Below are 20,997 nucleotides of genomic sequence, written 5' to 3' on the forward strand. Positions count from 1 at the left end.
AAAGCAGAGGCTTGCAAAGAAACCTAGCAATACAAGCTTGATCTGACAGTGGCACACTGGGCCCATCACCTCCTGGCAAACAGAAGGGGAAAAAATGGAGGCAGTGAGAGATTTTACTTTCTTGGGCTCCATGATCACTGCAGATGGTGACAGCAGCCACGAAATTAAAAGACGCCTGCTTCTTGGGAGAAAAGCAATGACAAACCCAGACAGCATCTTAAAAAGCAGAGACATCAACTTGCTAACAAAGGTCCGTATAGTTAAAGCTCTGGTTTTCCCAGTAGTGATGTATGGAAGTGAGAGCTGGACCCTAAAGAAGGCTGATCGCCGAAGAATGGGTGCTTTTGAATTCTGGTGCTGGAGGAGACTCTGGAGAGTCCCATGGACTGCAAGAAGATCCAACCTCTCCATTCTGAAGGAAATCAGCCCTGAGTGCTCACTGGAAGGACAGATCCTGAAGCTGAGGCTCCAAGACTTTGGCCACCTCATGAGAAGAGAAGACTCCCTGGAAAAGACCCTGATGTTGGGGAAGATGGAGGGCACAAGGAGAAGGGGACGACGGAGGACGAGATGGTGGGACAGTGTTCTTGAAGCTACCAGCATGAGTTTGACCAAACGGCGGGAGGCAGTGGAAGACAGGAGGACCTGGCATGCTCTGGTCCAGGGGGTTGCGAAGAGGCGGACACCACTAAACGACTAAACAACAGCAACAAAGCCAGATGCAGTCTCATTTGAAAATAAAATTTTACGCGTGAGAAAAAAAATGCCGCGTTTATAATTATTATTGGTCATTTCCCCAGCGCAGACCCTGCTCAGTGCAGACATGTTGACGTTATTGGACTTGCTTAATTTAGGTTTGTTAATTTCAATGCCGGTTCCCCCCCTCAAAAAAAATACAACCCTGTGATTATACGGATTAGTTGCCCCACAGAATCACTTCACCAGGTCACCTACAACCGTAAAGCAATAATATATTGATAGAATAATAATAATCAGTGCTTTTTTCCTAAAAAATTAAAATGTTTAGGGGTACTCTCATTTCGACTCAAAACCACAATTTTATAGTTCAAAACGGGAAGAATAATTATATTAAATGGACAAAACTGCAGTGGTACCTCGGGTTAAGTACTTAATTCGTTCTGGAGGTCTGTTCTTAACCTGAAGCACCACTTTAGCTTATGGGGCCTCCCGCTGCTGCCACGCGATTTCTGTTCTCATCCTGAAGCAAAGTTCTTAACCCGAGGTACTATTTCTGGGTTAGCGGAGTCTGTAACCTGAAACATATATAACCTGAAGCGTCTGTAACCTGAGGTACCACTGTACAAAGATTCGCAAAATGTTTAGGGGTGTGCGTACCCCTGTGTACCCCCAGGAAAAAGCACTGATAATAAATAATAATAATAAAATAATAATAATAATAATAATAATAATATAACTAATATAGCTAACGTAAGACAGCACAGTTGGAAGAGCATGAGACACTGAATCTCAAGGTTCGAGCCCCACATTGGGCAAGTTTCCTGGCATTGCAGGGGGTTGGACTAGATGACCCTCAGGCCCCTTCCAATTCCCTCCACAACATACGCATTTTTATGCACGATTTACCCCAGCACATGCATTTCTTGTGTACCCGCTACTCAGGCTGGAAAAGCACATTGCCATAATTCAGAGGGTTGTGGGCCGCCTCTCCTGGTATGCCCCATGGAGAGGTCCACAAATGACAAAACCTTGGAGGTCCCAAGTCGCAAGGTGGTTAGATTGGTCTCAACTAGGGCCAGGGCCTTTTCAGTACTGGCCCCGACTTGGTGGAACGCTCTGTCCCAAGAGACTAACATTTTAATATTTTGTTGAAAGCCACCCAGAGTGGCTGGGGAAGCCCAGCCAGATGGGTGGGGTATAAATAATAAAGTATTATTATTAATTATTATTATTATTACTACTACTACTAGGGCCCTGCGGGACTTGACATCTTTCCGCAGGGCCTGCAAGACAGAGTTGTTCCGCTTGGCCTTTGGTTTGGACTCTGTCTGACCCTTATGTTTCCCTCCCCTTATGGTCTTGCTCTATGGGCTACTTTTAAAATGAGGCTGCATCTTAAATTGCATTTTAACCTGTATTTTAAATTGCCCCCCCCTTATGTTTTTATTGTAGTTTTACCAGTTTTAGCTGCCTTGAGCCCGGCTGTGGCCGGGGAGGGTGGGGTATAAATAAAATTTATTATTATTATTATTATTATGATTATGATTATGATTATTATTATTTCAGAGGGGGCTGCGTTTCGGCCCTCGCCTTGTTTCGGATCGTGCAAATTGAGTCCGTTCGTCTTCCAGGGTGACCTGAATTGAACCTCTCTGCCCCGCCCTAGCGGTAATCGGAAACACCATTTAAATCGTGCTTAAAGTACCAGCTCCGCAACACTAGAGGGAGCTCCGAGGCTTCCCGAATTACCCTTGGAGATAATTGCATCTTCTGCAATTTCCTGGGGGCAGAATGAAAATTGGAAGCCCTACTGCAGCGGATCAGATAGTGCTGGGTTTTATTTTCCCCTTGCCTTCAAAATATAAAGCCTTACCTTTCGCAGAATCACATAACTGTAGAGGTGGAAGGAATATTTGAGAGTCATTGTCTGACCTTCTGCCGTACAGGAATCTTTCTACCCAGAGTGGGATTCGAACACACAACCCTAAGATTCTTGTGCTCTACGGATTGAGTTGACATATACAGCGGTACCTTGGTTCTCAAACTTAATCCGCTCCGGAAGTCCGTTCCAAAACCAAAGCATGTTCCAAAACCAAGGCGTGCTTTCCCATAGAAATTAATAATAATATTTTTTTATTTATACCCCGCCCTTCCTGGTTCAGAAAACCGGGCTCAGGGCGGCTAACAAATTTAAAACACTTAATTGTGATACAACAAAAAACAGCATAAAATACAGTATAAAAGCGTGAATAACAACAAATTCAAAAACCAATTTAGGGGGAAATCCATCGAGTAAACATTAAATGATCACCAGGGCTAGCTGGCTGAATTGGTCCTACTTGGGCCAGCGAGGAGAATTAGCTGTGGGGTCTCAGAGCAGGTAATCTTCATAAAAAGGGGAGGGGGAGGGAAGAGAAGGGGAATAAAAGATCAGGCTAAATTCAGATTAAAGGCCAGGTGAAATAGCTCTGTTTCACCTGGCCTTTAATCTGGAGAAGGGGAATAAAAGATCAGGCTAAATTCAGATTAAAGGCCAGGTGAAATAGCTCTGTTTCACCTGGCCTTTAACCTGGCAGAAGGAGGTTAAATCCTGCAGGGCCCTGGTCTCCTGGGACAGAGCATTCCACCAGGTCGGAGCCACCACTGAGAAGGCCCTGGCCCTGGTGAAGGATAGTCTGACTTCCTTAGGGCCCTCTAAACTATGGTTATTCGTGGACCTTAAGGTCCTCTGTGGGGCAGACCAGGAGAGGTGGTCCTGTAAATACGAGGGCCCTAAGCCGCAAAGGGCTTTAAAGATCAAGACCAGCACCGCAAAACAGTAACGCAAAACGGATTAATCCGTTCCAGACGTCTAAAAACAACCCCTGAAACAGCCAGTTAACATGAATTTTACCATCCAGCGAGACCGTTGATCTATAAAATGAAAGCAATAAACAATGTACTGCAGTCACACAATCAATCCGTCGGTAGCTGAACTGGGTTCCACACAGTCACGAAAACGAAACAAAAAAGCAGAAATATCAAAAACGCAAAATAAATATCAGAAGCAGACAGACCTCAGCGTAACATTCAAAATGGAAGTTTGGCACTCAAATCGGAAGCGTAACACTCAAAATGGAGCATGTTCGGTTTCCGAAAAATGTTCGCAAAACGGAACACTTACTTCCGGGTTTGCAGTGTGAAATATACTCGGAGTCGAGAGTGGATTTCATGCTCTTTATTCAGCTCATAGTGGTGAGGAGGAATGGAAGTTCCCCTGAAATGTCTGCTTTATATACATTATTTACACAGTGGGCCCCACGTGATTGGCTAATTCTGGGATTCTCCTGTAGGCCAATCAGGTTGCGGATTCACATCCACCTGGAGTTGGATTGGGTGGCTCCTGTGGACCAATCAGACCGCTGCATTCTGGACCCTATTGTTCTAGGGCCAATCAGACTGCTGCATTCTGGACCCTATTGTTCTAGGACCAATCAGACCGCTGCATTCTGGACCCTATTGCTCTAGGGCCAATCAGATTGCTGCATTCTGGACCCTATTGTTCTAGGACCAATCAGACTGCTGCATTCTGGACCCTATTGTTCTAGGACCAATCAGACTGCTGCATTCTGGATCCTATTCAACTTAGTACATAACACAGTGTTTGGGTTCCAAGTTGTTTGAGAACTAAGGTACCACTGTACAAGTTTTCACAGTGCCCCTCCTTCAGAGGTAGGGCAGAGAAAATATATATTTTTCTTTTTTTGCTATGGCAACAGCCTCTCTATTGAACGCCTGCCCTATAGAGACCCACCTGGTACCCACATTGCAATCTAACTAAGCTAACCAGAATTATTCCAGTTTTCCGGACGTTTTGGGTTTCTCCATTGCCCCCTGATCTAGCCACACACTGAAAGAACGAAAAGGCGGTCTGGATATTTTTGACGAGAACTGCTGCGCCATTCGGCTGGTCCAGGATCCTGCCCTTCGCATGGGGCTACCTAGGCGCCCCCCCCAAAGGAATTCTGCAAATGGGACCCAGTTTGCAACACCCCTCTCCTCGCTCGAAATTCCCAAAAAACCGATCCTCAGAGGGCACGCCACCTCCAATAATGGAAGCATAACGCACCCTTCACAACCAGCCATAGCTGTCAAATTACAGATTTGAAAATAAGGGACCAGCAGCCTCGAAAATAAGGGATTTTCGGAACACAGGTATGTTCTACTTCTGAGCCAAAGGCAGAAAAGCCCAGCCAGCAGCCAAACGAAGCCTCAAGCGGTGGTTCCCACAGCGCAGCAACCCGGCAAAGGGGATGCAGCAAGGAAAACCACCGTCCCCTCTCCGCTGGGAAGCGCTGAGCAAAGGCGAGTCCCCAGGCAAGGCGGCTGATTTGATTGGCACAAGGCATGCAAGCGCCACCCCCCAGTCATTTTCAGACTCCTTATTGGGTGAGCAACGCAGCCAAGCAACACAGCTGGAGCCTCCCTCCTCCCTGGCCGGCAGGGAGGGAGGGAGAGGAGCTGCTTCCTTTGAAACCCGGGAAATTTAAGGGACATCATCCATAAGGGACAGCAGCGGGACACAGCGCTGGGATGAGGGACTGTCCCGCCAAATAGGGGACAGTTGACAGCTATGCAACCAGCAGCCATCCAAACCTCACCCTCCTTGCCTGAAAAAAAACCCCCATCCGTCGCTAATCTTGTGGTGGTGAGTTCCGGGGGTCAAATTATGTGCTGCATCTCTTTTTGTCCTGAAAACCAGAATTCTGCTTCCTTGGATGACCCCCCCCTTGTGTCTTATGAGGCAGCGCCACAAACGTCCGCCTTTTTACACACTGTAATTTTTTCGTTAAAATGCTCCAAAAGCAGTTTTGGCTGAAGCAAACTCAGATTTTAAAGTCAGCAGAAAAAGGCATTTCCAGGGAAATGGCCGAGGGTGGATACCAAACCCTAAAAAAACTACCGAGGAAGCATCTTACAGTTTGCTTTCTTGGAAAGTGAGGAAGAGAAACTAGAAAAGGAGAAGATGATCTGTTTTGCGCGTCCCATTTACCTTCCACTGCCGTCTTCTGAGCGCCGGCCGGGTCTGCGGGGAAGTTTGCAGAGTCCTCCGGGGAGTCGAAAACAAAGAAGGGTCCCAGCGTCAGGTGGGCCTGCGGTGCGGTCAACTCGGCTGTGGTCAGGAGGAAGCCACAAAACAGGTGAGTTACGAACGTCCAATGTTCTCACAGTGGCCAACTAGATGCCCATGATGGGTAAATCTCCAGAATTCGAACTCAAGATCTCTCTCTACCCTCCTGCAGCTTCCAGAAAATGGGATTTGGAGGCAGGGCGTAGCCATCCTGGGCTAGTAGCCATCGATCGCCCTCTCACTCCTCCATGAATTTTACCCAACCCTCTTATTATTATTATTATTATTATTATTATTATTATTATTTAAAAGACATCTGAAGGCAGCTCTGTTTAGGGAAGTTTTCAAATATTTAATGCTATATTGTTTTAAACATTCGATTGGGAGCCGCCCAGAGTGGCTGGGGAAACTCAGCCAGATGGGTGGGTATAAATAAAATATTATTATTATTATTATTATTATTATTATTATTATTATTATTATTATTTTAAAGCCATACAGGTTTCTCATCCCAACAGGATTTGGGGAAGCAGCTGCTTTTAAGGAAAGAGCTGGTGTGGTTTCTTATTGTAATTATCTTTATGGATTTAATAGTTATCCTATCTGTACATCTTGTTTTCATTCTATCAAAGTTTCGTTGACTGCTGCCTGCTATGTTTTTTTAGCTATTCTCAGTGCTTTTTTTCCTGGGGGGACGCATACCCCTAAAAATTTTGTGAATCTAAATTTGGCCTCATCGAGGGGTAGTAGCAAAATGAGAGTACCCCGCTAAACATTTTTTTTAAAGGAAAATAGCACTGGCTGTTCTTATCTGTAAGCTGCCTTGAGACCCTGTCAGGGGGAGAAAACAAGATTTAAATAAATACGTAATAATCATAGTAACAGTAATATTATTATAGATTTTCAGCCATCGTTGCATCTGGTGGCAGGGAGTTCCACAGTTTAACTTTGAGCTGCGTGAACGACGGAAACTTCCAACACTCAGCTTCATTGAATGCCCACCATTTCTCATATTGTGAAAGAAAAAAAAACTATCGCATGTATTATAAGGACCCCTCATTCCGCCTCTCACTCGCCTTTCCTCCACTGAAAAGCCCCCAAAATTGTGTGGGGAGCTCTAGCTTCAACTACAGTGCTGCCCAACACAGAATCGTCAAACTGTAGGGTCAGATGGGCCCTCCAAAGGTCCTGTGTGAGTGTCTGGAGGCGGTTGGAGGATGGATGGCGGCTAATGGATTGAGGTTGAATCCTGACAAGACAGAAGTACTGTTTTTGGGGGGACAGGAGGCGGGCAGGTGTGGGGGACTCCCTGGTCCTGAATGGGGCAACTGTGCCCCTGAAGGACCAGGTGCGCAGCCTGGGAGTCATTCTGGACTCACTGCTGTCCATGGAGGCGCAGGTCAGTTCTGTGTCCAGGGCGGCTGTCTACCAGCTCCATCTGGTACACAGGATGAGACCCTTCCTGCCCGCGGACTGTCTCTCCAGAGTGGCGCATGCTCTGGTTATCTCCCACTTGGACTACTGCAATGCGCTCTATGTGGGGCTACCTTTGAAGGTGACCTGGAAACTACAACTAATCCAGAATGCGGCAGCCAGACTGGTGACTGGGAGCGGCCGCTGAGACCATATAACACCGGTCTTGACAGACCTACGTTGGCTCCCAGGACGTTTCCAAGCACAATTCAAAGTGTTGGTGCTGACCTTGAAAGCCCTAAACGGCCTCAGAGGCCCAGTAGACCTGAAGGAGCATCTCCACCCCCATCGTTCAGCCCGGACACTGAGGTCCAGCTCCGAGGGCCTTTTGGCGGTTCCCTCCCTGCGAGAAATGAAGTTACAGGGAACCAGGCAGAGGGCCTTCTCGGTGGTGGCGCCCGCCCTGTGGAACGCCCTCCCTTCAGATGCCTTTTAGAAGACATCTGAAGGCAGCCCTGTTTGGGGAAGCTTTTAATATCCGATGTTTTATCATGTCTGTAATATTCTGTTGGGAGCTGCCCAGAGTAGCTGGGGAAACCCAGCCAGATGGGCAGGGTATAAACAATAAACAATAATAAATTATTATTAGTATTATTATTATCATCCCACCCAACCCCCAGCAATGCAAAGGGGCAGGGCTGGAGGAGACGACCTCCGAGCCTTCAGAAAACCCATTCACCTGCCACCTTGGAAGAATGGCAGATGCAACTAATAGATTATATGGAGATGGCGGAAATGACTGGCAGAATCCGAGACCAGGGAGAAGAGTCGGTGGAAGAAGACTGGAGGAAATTTAAAATTTATTTGCAGAAATATTGTAAAATTTTTGAATGTTGATGACATTGAAATGAATTGAAGGGGCTCTAGCAACAAGGTAAAAAGTATAAGGGGACTAATAATAGATAAATTAATAGACCATGAATTTGCTGAACTAAAATTTAAAAGGGATACAAAAATGGGAGACGTGAGGAAGTCAGGAAAATAAGTTAACCTAAAGTGGAGAGATTAAGAAAGAGAGAAATTTTGTTCTTTATATGTGTTTTTTCTTCTTTTTGTATTTAATGTTTGTATTTTTGTCTTTTGTGCTTTTGTGCTTTGTATTTTCTATTTGTTTTTTGTGTTTTCTAAACTTTTCTATTGTTAAAACTTAATAAAATATTATATATATAGAAAACAAAAAACAGAAAACCCATTCACCTGGTAGACTTCTTTGCCAGCTCATCTCCACGGCTCGGGGTCTGGGAAGGAAGCTCGGGGTCTGTTCTGCCGGCACCCGGTCGCAATTCCTCGCCTCGCAGCAGCCGCAGATGCTTCGAGGTCCCTCAACAGGAAGCCAGCTTTGGGGAGAAACGGAGAGAGCATGAAAGAAATTTAAAACACTTAATTGATGCCACAAAAACCAGCATACAGTATAAAACGTAAACAAATTCAGACTTCAAAAATCAATTTCAGGGGGAATCAATAAACATGAGATGATCACCAGGGCTAGCTGGCTGAATTAGTCCTATTTGGGCCAGCGACGAGACCAGAGGAGAATTAGCTGTGGGTGGGATCCCATAAAAATCTTTATAAAAAGGGAAGGAAGGGGAATAAAAGATCAGGTTAAATTCAAATTAAAGGCCAGGCGGAATAGCTCTGTCTTACAGGCCCCGCGGAAGGAGGTTAAATCCTGCAGGGCCCTGGTCTCCTGGGACAGAGCATTCCACCAGGTTGGAGCCACCACTGAGAAGGCCCTGGCCCTGGTGGAGGATAATCTGACTTCCTTAGGGACCTCTAAACTATGGTTATTCATGGACCTTAAGGTCCTCTGTGGGGCAGACCAGGAGAGGTGGCCCTGTAAACAGTGAAAAGGGCTTCAGGAAGGGGGGGGAATGTGTTGTGCGTCTCACAAGCGACTCACGTGCTGCTGGCAACGTCGAAGGAGCAAGCCTTGTTCCGGACGTCTGGCGTTTGGTCAGCTCGCGTTACCTTGAGGTGGCAAATCACGTACAGCTGGAGGGGAGAAGGCAGGAGGTTAAAAAGGGCTTTTTGGGCAAACAGCAAGGGGACAGTGGTGACAGGTGTCAATCAACTGGTTGCATCCTTATTAATTGCGTGAATATTCTGCCTTTTTCTCCAAAGAGCTCAACGAGACTGGCATGGTTCCCCCTTTCCACAACAACCCTGCGAGGCGAGCAAGGCTAACCAGCTCCCAGTGAGTTTCTTGGCTGCGTGGGAATTCGAACCCAGGTCTCCAAGGCCCTAGTTCTCATTTGATCCCCACCCAAAAACACTGTGGGATAGAGGTGGGGCTGAGAGGCAGTGACCGCCCCCCAGGGTCACATCCTGTGAGCTTCCTGGCCGAGTTGGCACAGGGATTCGAACCCTGCTCTTTCCCATGTCCTAGTCCGGCACTCTAACCACTGAACCACACTGCCTCTCTAATTTTAGGGCTTGCATAGGGCACGGGACTCACGCAATCGCTGCCCATCAGGAGCGGCGGCAAACCCACCTTGACCCAATCGGACCTCCATTTACCCTACAACTGTTTGATTTCTTTAGTTTAGACCATTTATATAGCATTTAAGTCAGTGGATCCCCAACCCAGCTTCACTTGGTTCCATAAAACCATCCCCGATAAAAAGACACACCACTCAGAATAGCAGTCTGCAAGATCCGCTAAGGGAGAAAATAAAATTCAAGCCGCTCAGAAATGCAAGAGAATAATAATAATAATAATAATAATAATAATAATAATAATAATAATAATTTTTATTTATACCCCGCCGTCTCCAGCCAAGGCCGGGCTCAGAGCAGCTTACAAGCAATAAAAAAACACAAGTTGAATGATTACAACTTAAAAACAAAATTAAAATACAACATTAAAATATTAAAATGTAGCCTCATCGCAGGAGGAGAAGGAAAAGAAAAAAGAAAAAGAGGGAGGGAATCAAACTGGCTCCAAGCCAAAGGCCAGGTGGAACAACTCTGTCTTACAGGCCCTGCGGAAAGAAATCAGATCCTGCAAGGCCCTGGTCTCATGAGGCAGAGCGTTCCACCAGGCCGGGGCCAATGTTGAAAAGGCCCTGCTTCTGGTTGAGGCTAATCTGACTTCCTTAGGGCCTGGGACCTCTAGGGTGTTGCTATATATGGACCATGAGGCTCTCTGTGGGGCAGACCGGGAGAGGCGGTCCCATAGGTACGAGGGTCCTAGGCCGTGAAGGGCTTTAAAGGTCAAAACCAGCACCTTAAATCTGACCCCGTACTCCACCGGGAGCCAGTGCAGCTGGAAAAGCACTGGATGAATATGCTCCCATGGCAGAGACCCTGTGAGGAGCCTCGCTGCTGCATTCTGCACCCGCTGGAGTTTCTGGGACAGCTTCAAGGGCAGCCCCGCGTAGAGCGAATTACAGTAGTCAAGCCTGGAGGTGACCGTCGCATGGATCACTGTGGCCAGGTCGGGGCGGGAAAGGTAAGGGACCAACTGCTTGATGCGGCGAAGGTGGAAAAATGTCGCCTTGGCTGTTGCTGTAACTTGCGCTGGAAAGGGAGTTGATGAACTATGCAGAATTGGCGAAAATGACAGATTAAGAAAAAACGACAGTGGCTTTGAAGAAGAATGGGAACCATTCATATTATACTTGCAGAAACAAAGAAAGTCTGTAGACTTGATGGCAGGATTTAAATAAACATTCACATTGTTAGTATTAGAAAATGTTTAGAAGATAGAGAAATATTATGGTGTATATACTTTTATGTCTTTAGGTTTGATGTTATGTTAATAACTTTTTTTCTGATGCGGAAGTTGAGGGAAGCCTAGGAGGGGAGGCAGGAAGGAATATATGGCAAATGTTAAAAATTTGAGATGTAATGAATGAAAAAGAAAAATGAAGAAAAATGTTAAGAATTGATTGCAAAAACCCAGTTGAAGCTATTTCTGACCCCCACAAGTAATGCAGCTGCCTCCAGGGGGCAGTGCAGCCCATTTCGCAAAAGCCGCCTAGGCCATCCTGCTGCCCACCGGGCGCTATGAACTATAAGTCCCATCAGCGCCAGGTGGACAAAAGCTCTAGGGACACTGCTCCCACAGAGCCGTGGGCCTACATAAGGCCTCCCACACCGCCAAACCCCACCTGCTCACCATATTCCTGGAGTCCCCGGCAAACCGGAAGGCGTCCACCGTGAAACGTAGCATCTCCTCTGAGACTCTGGGTGCGAGGAACGTAGACGAGACGCCCTCCTGCCTCCCGTCCACCAGGCACCTGCGCCAAAGGGAGAAATCGTCACCGACTTTGGGGACTGGAGGGTGGCGGAAAGTTGACTGTTTCCCCCAGATTTCATTCATTTATTAAATTTATTAAATTTTAAATTTATTAAATTTGTTGACCACCCTTCGGGTGAAAAGGAAAGGAAATTCTTATGGTGGATTTCTGTTTCCAGAGACTCCTCGAGGTCAGCCTTTCCGCTAGATTTCCCACTTATCTTTTCCCTTCCTTGGATAAATAATAATAATAATAATTTATTATTTATACCCCGCCCATCTGACTGAGTTTCCCCAGCCACTCTGGGCGGATCCCAATCGAGAGTTAAAAACAATACAGCACTGAGGATACAGGATTGAAATTTTCTCAGGTTTCCCCCTGCAATTTAACAGGGTTTTTCCCCTTTCCCAGGGAAAAGCTGCTCTTTCGTGCTAAATCAGAGCAAACATCAATCCAGAATTGCTTGTTTGTGCCGATTGAGCGCTAAAGAGTGGATTTCTCCAAAGCTGCAGGACAAAAGAAGGCTGGATAAGACCTCTGTGATTCTTTAGGCGTGTTAGAAGTGCCATTTGCCGCGCACCGTGCTGATGGGAGGTTTAAGTCCTAACATCATCATCATCATCATCATCATCATCATCATCATTTATTATTTATACCCGCCCATCTGGTTGGGCTTCCCCAGCCACTCTGTGCAGCTTCCCAAAAAATATTAAAATACTGTAATACATCAAACATTAAAAGCGTCCCTAAACAGGGCTGCCTTCAGATGTCTTCTAAAAGTCTGGTAGTTGTTCTTCTCTTTGACATCTGGTGGGAGGTAGTTCCACAGGACGGGGGCCACCACCGAGAAGGCCCTCTGTCTGGTTCCCTGTAACTTGGCTTCTTGCAATGAGGGAACCGCCAGAAGGCCCTCGGTGCTGGACCTCAGTGTCCGGGTAGATCGATGGGGGTGGAGACGCTCCTTCAGATATATCTGGAGATGCCGTCAGGAATCGAACCCAGAACCTTCTCTGCACACAAAACAAACGCTCTATCCCCCAAGTCACAGACCTTAGCGTGGAACAGGCTTTTCTGCCCGAGGCCTTTAGATTGCTGGGCAAGAGATTACTAGCCAGACAGAAGGCATATTCCTATGTTTCCAAGCGAGGGAGCTGGAAGGGACCCCCTGAGGTCATCCAGTCCAACCCGCTGCAAGGCAGGAATCCCAGCAGAAGCAAAGCCTCAGAGGCTACTGGAAATAACGATTTTTCTCTGAGTGCTGCTGAAACAGGGATTCCTGGCTTTGGGCAGCTCGTCTCCCCCCATTCAGGGAGCACTTTAATCATCCGTTTCCCATGTGGTCTTTGGAACTCCCTGCCAATTGATATTAGACAGGCACCTCCCTTGTACAGCTAGATGCACCCTCAAATCTCTTTTCTGTTTCGGCAAGCCAGCACCCAGCTGCTGAAGGTCACTTCGCCTGTATTTTGTTAATTTTATTACATTTTATCAGCTTAAAAGTCCAGTTTCTTTAGTTTTTTGGCTGCTTTTAAATGAATAGGGCAATGCCGTTGTATGTGAACTGCTCATCGAATTGTTGTTACCGTATTGGCCCGAATATAAACCGCACCCAAAAATAAGCCGCAAAAAAGAGAATAACCAAATATAAGCCGCTCCTGAAATCGCTACGATTGGTAGAATTGTAACTCCGAGCTAATTTAAACATTCGGTCTCGCAAGGCCAGAAAAGTTACCGTACAATCGGGTAAAATGGAAAATGCTATTCAATTTCTACAATTCCACAGGTACTCAAGCTTGCAAACTGGCAACGAAACCATTCTTCTGTTCTGTTTTACCGCACGTCTGTTCCAGCAGCGATATCGTAAAAAACCGTTTTTCGTTCGGTCGCGAATTCAAGCCCTGCTTTAATAACTTTTCAGGATCGGATTTTTTTGGGGGTGGGGAGAAAAAGTGCGGCTTATATTTGGGCCAAGACGGTATTCAGGATAGAAGCCAGACTGGGGATAGCTCAGTTGGCAGAGCGCAAAACGGGTTGCGGGTTCGAATCCAACGATTCTGCGATAAAACTTACGGAATAAAACACTCATGCAAGGTATTCCCTTACCCGTTGGAGTCGACAATGGCATATGTAGACCCCAAAGTGGCTTCAGGGCTGGCGACGCAGCTGTCCACAAAGATCCTTAGGGGAAGGTGGTTCTCCGCCTCGACTTGGGCTTGAAGGTGCAGGATCTGACCCAGCTGGAAGCGAGAAGATAGCCGCTCGCCGCTCCAGTCATCTTGGCGGCGCGAGAGGGTGAATGTGTTAATCATTTTTTAATTTTTTTTATTGCAAGCATAGCAGAAGAGAAAAGGAAATAACTTTTCCTGCTGACAGCGTGGTTCATTGCAGTGGCCCCAAGCCTGTGGAACAGCCTGCCACTTGAGACTGGGCAGGGAGGGTCCCTTACTGAGCTGAAGGCCAGATTTAGGACTGAGGAGGCCCTGAGCTACCGAAGGTAATGGGGCCCTTTATATGTCCAGCTGTCCTTTGTTCAACAACAAATTGTCGCCTTTTTGTTTATGGTAATTTATGGACCTAAAAAGGAAAAGTTAAGAAATTTGACTACAATTGGAATATTGTTTTTGAATAATGATATTGGAAAACTGCTACATTTAGTTACAAGGAAATTCAGGTGGGAGGGACTAGAGGAAGTCAAGTAATATGTTTATGAGGTTGGAAGTTTAACTAATTAATTAATTTGTATTGTTTATGTGTTTGATGTTGTATCTTTTACTGCTATTTGCTTTATTTTCTTCTTTTTTGTTGTTTTATTTGTTTTACAGGATGTGTTATAGTTGTATGAAAATCAATAAACATTACTGGAAATAATTTATGGACGTAACAGGTATCAAAAGCCATTTGCACATCGCAAAATATGTATTTTATCAAAGTGATTGTTGAAGCGAAATACAATTAAGTAGAAGTATATTAATAGTGAAGTAATTATTAAGCTCTAACTTAAAATGATTTTTAATTCATAACTTAACGCAAACATTTAAGGTTTATGATTTCTCTATTTCCTTCTGAGGAAACTGAATAGTTCAGTGAAACGAGGTTTGTACCCGGCGTCCCGTTAAGGCTTTGTTCAGTTCTAGGTTTTTCTAATTTTTTCCTTAAACTTCTTGATTTTTGTTATTCAGTTTAATTCTAGAAGATAATATTTCTAGTCGATTACTACTCGTTTCAGGGATTTTCACGGTATTTCACCTGTTTTGTGTAATTTCACAGTTCCGTGACTGTCTTTTTTTCTACCGGCTTCAGGAAAGAAGCCAGCATTTCATAAAACAATTTTGCTGCCCTAACAGCAGCAAAGGTTAGGAACTTCAGGAGTGAGAGGGCTAAACAGAGCTTGTGAAGAAGAAGGGACCCAAGGGTCATCCAGACCAACCCGCTGCAAGGCAGGAATATGCAGTTGTTTCATGCAGGGTTCGAACCCGCAACCTTGGCTGATGTAGTTATCCTGCGTTCAAGAGCTATTAGCCAGAACAGCCAAGCAGAAACTCCATTTTTCAGAGACAGCGAACCGTCTGCGGGCTTTGGGGGTTATCTAGCTGTCCCCTGTTGGAGGCAGGAGACTTGGGCTAAGGGGAAATTTGCATCCTTTAAGCCCTGGTGCTCAGCAGCCCTGGATCCTAACCGGACGGGTTTGGGGGCTTTGAGCTAGGCCCTTCCAACACCCCGAATCCACCCTTTTCCTTACCGTTCATGAGTCGCAACGAGAACCCGAGCCTCGCTTCGGCCGACACGGTGGACCTGAAGGGAGCCCAGGTGGGCCGGATGGCCAGACTGGAGACGTTGCCTTTCCTGGAAACGGGGAGACAAGCAGCTGAGAACTCAATCCAAAGACCGTGGGGCACCTAGATGCCATCCAGACTGACCCGCCACCCTCGGGAGCGAGAAATCGTTTCCTGCTCCGCCCATTACTCCTCGCTGCTCCCAGACATCTAGGGGGTTGGCAGGGCAGAAGACGGGGATCCTTCACAGTGGGAGGAGCCACAGGCAATAATGGGAGGAGCTAAAGGCCTCCATCCACAGACATTTAAAGAGGTATCATACCGCTTTAAACCATCCAGGCTTCCCCCCAAAGAATTCTGGGAGTTGTAGTTTGCTAAGGGGGCCAAGAGATGTTAGGAGAAAGAACCTTCTCTCTCTCAGAACTACAATTCCCAGAGCGCTTTAACTATCAAGACCTCTTGCCCAGGGTACTTTGGGAATTGTGGCCCATTGGATGTGCCTGAACTACAAATCCCATCATGCAGCAGGCTGGCAGGGGTTGATGGGAGGCAGCTCCCAACTCCCAAGAGCACCAGAATAAATCAATAATAATAATAATAATTTATACCCCGCCCATCTGGCTGGGTTTCCCCAGCCACTCTGGGCGGCTTCCAACAGAACATTAAAATACAATAACCTATTAAACATTAAAAGCTTCCCTAAACGGGGCTGCCTTCAGATGTCTTCTAAAAGTCTGGTAGTTATTTTTCTCTTTGACATCTGGTGGGAGGGAGTTCCACAGGGCAGGTGCCACCACCGAGAAGGCCCCCTGCCTGGTTCCCTGTATCCTGGCTTCTCGCAGGAAGGGAACCGCCAGAAGGCCCTCGGAGCTGGACCTCAGTGTCCGGGCAGAACGATGGGGGTGGAGACGCTCCTTCAGGTCTACTGGGCCTTTGAGGCCGTTTAGCTCTTTCAAGGTCAGCACCAACACTTTGAATTGTGCTCAGAAACATCCTGGGAGCCAATGGAGGTCTTTCAAGACCGGTGTTATGTGGTCTCGGCGGCCGCTCCCAGTCACCAGTCTAGCTGCCGCGTTCTGGATTAATTGTAGTTTCCGGGTCACCTTCAAAGGTAGCCCCACGTAGAGCGCATGGCAGTAGTCCAAGCGGGAGATAACCAGAGCATGCTCCACTTTGGCCAGACAGTCTGCGGGCAGGGAGGGTCTCATCCTGCGTACCAGATGGAGCTGGTAGACAGCTGCCCTGGACACAGAACTGACCTGTGCCTCCATGGACAGCAGTGAGTCCAAAATGACTCCCAGGCTGCACACCTGGTACTTCAGGGGCACAGTTGCCCCATTCAGGACCACGGAGTCCCCCACACCTGACCGCCTCCTGTCCCCCAAAAACAGTACTTCTGTCTTGTCAGGATTCAACCTCAATCTGTAATACAGTAAAACATCAGACATTAAAAGCTTCCCTGAACAGGGCTGCCTTCAGGTGTCTTCTAAAAGTCAGAAAGTTGTCTATTTCCTTGACATCTGGTGGAAGGGAGTTCCACAGGGCGGGCGCCACCACCGAGAAGGCCCTCTGCCTGGTTCAGGCCTTATGCACTGACGGAGGCTGAAGAAAGCCGCAGCCCCAGAGAGACAAAGGACCGCAAATTGGGGGGAAGAACTTCACCTGTTGGATTTCTGCCCAACTACCGCTCTTTTAAAGGCACAGGAGCAGTTCTCCAGACCCTCTCCTACCCATGAAGCGGCGCTATGTTAGCTACGATTCCGGCATTGATGGGGGTTGGTTTGGATGACCCCCGGAGGGGGTCACCCTACAATTCTGCGAGTCTACGAACAAAAGCCAAGGGCTTGCTAAGGTGAAAAAAGCCTTGCTTCACCCCACACCCAACCGGCAGCCTTCCTCACCTGGGGTAGTGGCACTCAATGGGTATCTCTGCAGCGTTGGTCCTGGTGATTATGGGATTGGCGGAAGGAGACGGCTTGTGGAAGAGACTCGTTCGGTAGATCAGCATTTCCGGAGTCATCTGGAAGCAAAGGGAGATGGGTCGACTTTCAGAGCTCTTAATAGGATTTACTGCAGGATCCGTCCATTCTGAGAACTTTAGCTTTCCTGGAAAAAAGGTGGCTCCTCACCGGCCGTTTTTGGCAAAGGATCGGGCCCCACCGAAAGGCCCCCATCCCGGCCAGCCCCACAGAAAGCTACGGGGCTCAGGAAGAAAATTAACAACAACAACAACAACAACAACAACAATAATAAAATTATTTATATCCCGCCCTCCCCAGCCAAGACAGGGCTAAGGGCGGCTAACACCAGATATATAACAATGGATTGAAACACCACTTAAAAAACAAGATGAAAAGACAACATTAAAATGCAGAGTTGACCTGCGGAACTCCCTGCCACAGGAGGCGGCGGCGACCGCCGACTGAAATGGCGAGGACTGGGCAAATTCGTGGAGGAGCCGAGGGCTGTTTGTGGCTGCCATGGGCCTGATCCTGCAGGCTCTGATTTTTTGGGACAGGGAGGAGAAGGCTATTTGTGGAGGGTTAAGGATATCATCGAGTGGCTATCCCACAGCTGGAGGCAGCAATGAAAGAGGCCGGAAAACGCAGGAGGGGAGCGTTGGGTCTTGGGTTCGAATTCTGCCTGTGGGTTTCCTGGTTGGCCGCTGTGGGGACAGGGCGTTAGGCTAGCTGGTGGCCTGATCCTGCAAAGCCTCTTTTTGCATTCCTATAAAGTCCAGGGGTCAGCAAACTTTTTCAGCAGGGGGCCGGTCCACTGGCCCTCAGACCTTGTGGGGGGCCGGACTATATTTTTTGGGGAGGGAAATGAACGAATTCCTATGCCCCACAAATAACCCAGGGATGCATTTTAAATAAAAAGCACACATTCTACTCATGTAAAAACACACTGATTCCTGAGAAGGCGATTGGGCTGGATCCAGCCCCCGGGCCTTAGTTTGCCTACCCATGCTCTAAACAAGGCGTGTCCAAAGTCTGTTTTGGGGGCCTAATCCGGCCTGCCAGTCGGTTTAATCCAGCCCCTGTGGCAATTAATTTCCCGGGGTAAAATCCTAAAGAAACCTCAACTACTTCAATCTTTAAAAAACGCCAACTTTGCGGTAAAATCCTGAATAAAGCCCAACCACTTCAATCCCCCCAAAAGTCAACAACTTTGGTCGGCCCCCACGGTGCTTCGCTTCATCAAATCTGGCCCTCTTTGGAAAAAGTTTGGACACTACTGCGTATAAACGTTTAGGCAAAAAAACCCCAAAGTTGACAAACACACAAACACACAATTCCTTGTTTTTAGTAAACTCCCATCAATGCAGCAATCACTGAGTTTAGCCCTTGCAAGCCAGATTACGCTAGTAGGATTGCAAGAAGTTTTGTGAGGTCACAATGTAATTAAGTTTGATTTAATAAGGTGAAGATTTATGTTAGTTTGTTTAAAAAACATTTTGGAAAATTAATTTTTTTTTTTTTTAAAAAAGAGAAGTTTTGTGAGGTGGAGTATTCGAAATATTACAAGACAGACTAGGAAAAGAGTTATTAATTAAAGATAATTGATTTGATAAGGTGAAGATTTATGTTTTAAAAACTTTCTGGAAAATTTAAAAATTTCAAAAAGAAAGAAAGAAGTTTTGTGAGGTGGAGTATTCGAAATATTACAAGACAGACTAGGAAAAGAGTTATTAATTAAAGATAATTGATTTGATAAGGTGAAGATTTATGTTTGTTTAAAAAACCTTTTGGAAAATTAATTTTAAAAATTCAACAAAAAAAGAAGTCTTGTGAGGTGTAGTATTTGAAATATTACAAGACAGACTAGGAAAAGAGTCATTAATTAAGGATAATTAAATGCAATATAAAAATTAAACCTCCTGCCCCTTTCCATGGGGCTGGCCTGGGAGACCCACCCTCCCGGGGAGTTCTGCCCCATGTTGCTGAACACCCCTAGCACCCCATCTTTAAGCTGCACCCCTGGACCCACCCTCCTCCCAAAAACCCCCACAAAAACCCTTCCATCCCAAAGAACCCAAAGAACCTGGACTGTGATGCCACACTGATGGAGACCCGCCTCAAAGAGGACCACGTCGGTGGTGCCAGCGGCGAAGGACACCGGGGCGCACGAGGCTGCCCCCAAAGTCAGGTCTGCGGGGGACACCAGCCTGCCCACCCCAAAGAGATCTCGGTGCACAGCCACCACCAGGCGATGTGGCTCGCAGGAAACCTTCACAGCGTGGGGCGTGGCAGGAGCGGCCCTGGAAAAAACAGAGGAAGGGGGCAAGGGGACATGATCCGAGGTCTCTGGCTGCCACCAGGCAGGACTCTGGGGGTCAGCAAAAGCCCCCTGGCAGAAAAAAACGCCCCACAGCAAAAACAGCCCCATCGCAAACTCCTGCCCCATAGCTGCAGCCCCGGTGCGCAATGAAGCTGAGAGCCAAGTGATTGTCCTTTTATACTGCTTTCTGACTCCGCCCACAGTCAGCTGACTCAAGCAATTAAGACCCGCCTTGTCCCGCCCTTATTCCCCCAGGGTCCTAAAACCCGCAGGGTTTTTTAATAATAATAATAATTTATTATTTATACCCCACCCATCTGGTTGGGTTTCCCCAGCCACTCTGGGCGGCTTCCAACAAAACACTAAAATACAGTAATGCATCAAACATTAAAAGCTTCCCTAAACAGGGCTGCCTTCAGATGTCTTCTAAAAGTCAGAGTTGCTTTTCTCTTTGACATCTGGTGGGAGGGAGAATTACCAAGGAAGGAGGAATGGATAATAAAACTGATGGAGTATGCAGAACTGGCAAAGTTGACTGGGAGAATTCAAAACCAGAAAGACCAGGACTACCTTAAGGATTGGAAGAAATATATGACTTATTTGAAAAACAATAGCATTAATGTAACCTCGCTTGTAGGTTTACAAGGAGTTTTGTAAGGGGGGCTGTATAAATTATTGTAAAATTATTTCGGAAGGAAATAATTCGGAAATGAAGTTGAAAAGCATTAATTATAATAACAAAACACAAGAATAGATAGCAGATCTGAAAATCACTTGACAGAATTGATGGAAGCCTCAGGCTATAATAGCCAAAATGAAGATGATGTGATGTGAAGTTTTGTTTGGAAAACATGCAAAAATTAATAAACATGATTTATTTAAAAGAGAGAGAGATCGCAGCCCGTGTCTCGTTTGCAAGGAGACGAAATGCTATCGGCTATTTATCGCACGTTATTCATTCGTATTTGTTTGCAGGGAGGGTTATAAAATATTGCACTGGTTAATAGTCACCCCAAACTTTCCAAGATACTATCAGTTTCCTTTATTGCAGGAAGTCTGACACATTTTGGGGGTCATGGAAATAGAAGGAATCCACTTTAACTTTCCAGCCTGAAATGGACAGGATGTGATTGATTGGGGGGAAACCTACCTGTGAGTTTCACCTGAGAGTCACAGGTGTGGCCAATGGTCAGGATAATTAGACTTTTCAGGTCCTTCCAGAGAGGTAAACTTTTAAACAGATCCTTCAGATCATCTATTTCACAAGTTTTATACACTGGGGGATGGTAATAAAAATTCAAAAAAAAATCAAAGCTGTTTGCCATTGAATCAATTAATTGATGGAAATTATAAATTTGTGGAATATAAGGCTTTGCAAGTAAAGTACGGATTAACCAGTGAAACACAATGGCAATATATC

General features: G+C 46.4%; 2 protein-coding genes across 4 annotated transcripts in view; one reads left to right on the plus strand and one right to left on the minus strand.

The window, feature by feature from the left end:
• LOC310692568 (zona pellucida sperm-binding protein 3-like) overlaps nt 1-19,948 on the minus strand; it is a 31,195-nt gene extending 11,247 nt beyond the window's left edge. The window contains exons 1-8 of the mRNA XM_083473515.1: nt 19,341-19,948; nt 17,198-17,316; nt 15,263-15,366; nt 13,627-13,798; nt 11,403-11,523; nt 9,183-9,274; nt 8,480-8,619; nt 5,732-5,902 (exon numbers count right to left, since the gene is read on the minus strand). Of these exons, the coding sequence (XP_083329641.1) occupies nt 5,732-5,902; nt 8,480-8,619; nt 9,183-9,274; nt 11,403-11,523; nt 13,627-13,798; nt 15,263-15,366; nt 17,198-17,316; nt 19,341-19,703 (1,282 nt within the window). The 5' untranslated portion in view covers nt 19,704-19,948. The remainder of the gene's footprint in view (nt 1-5,731; nt 5,903-8,479; nt 8,620-9,182; nt 9,275-11,402; nt 11,524-13,626; nt 13,799-15,262; nt 15,367-17,197; nt 17,317-19,340) is intronic.
• LOC310692176 (asialoglycoprotein receptor 1-like) overlaps nt 5,660-20,997 on the plus strand; it is a 42,537-nt gene continuing 27,199 nt past the window's right edge. For 2 of the 3 annotated variants that reach the window (XR_014518664.1, XM_083472826.1), the window contains exon 1: nt 5,660-5,879. The gene's annotated coding sequence lies outside the window, so the exon portion shown is untranslated. The remainder of the gene's footprint in view (nt 5,880-20,997) is intronic. The other variant, XM_083472828.1, reaches the window with a different exon arrangement.

Source organism: Podarcis liolepis (assembly GCF_965112155.1).
Source record: "Podarcis liolepis genome assembly, chromosome: 13".
In the NCBI taxonomy this organism is placed as follows: Eukaryota; Metazoa; Chordata; class Lepidosauria; order Squamata; family Lacertidae; genus Podarcis; species Podarcis liolepis.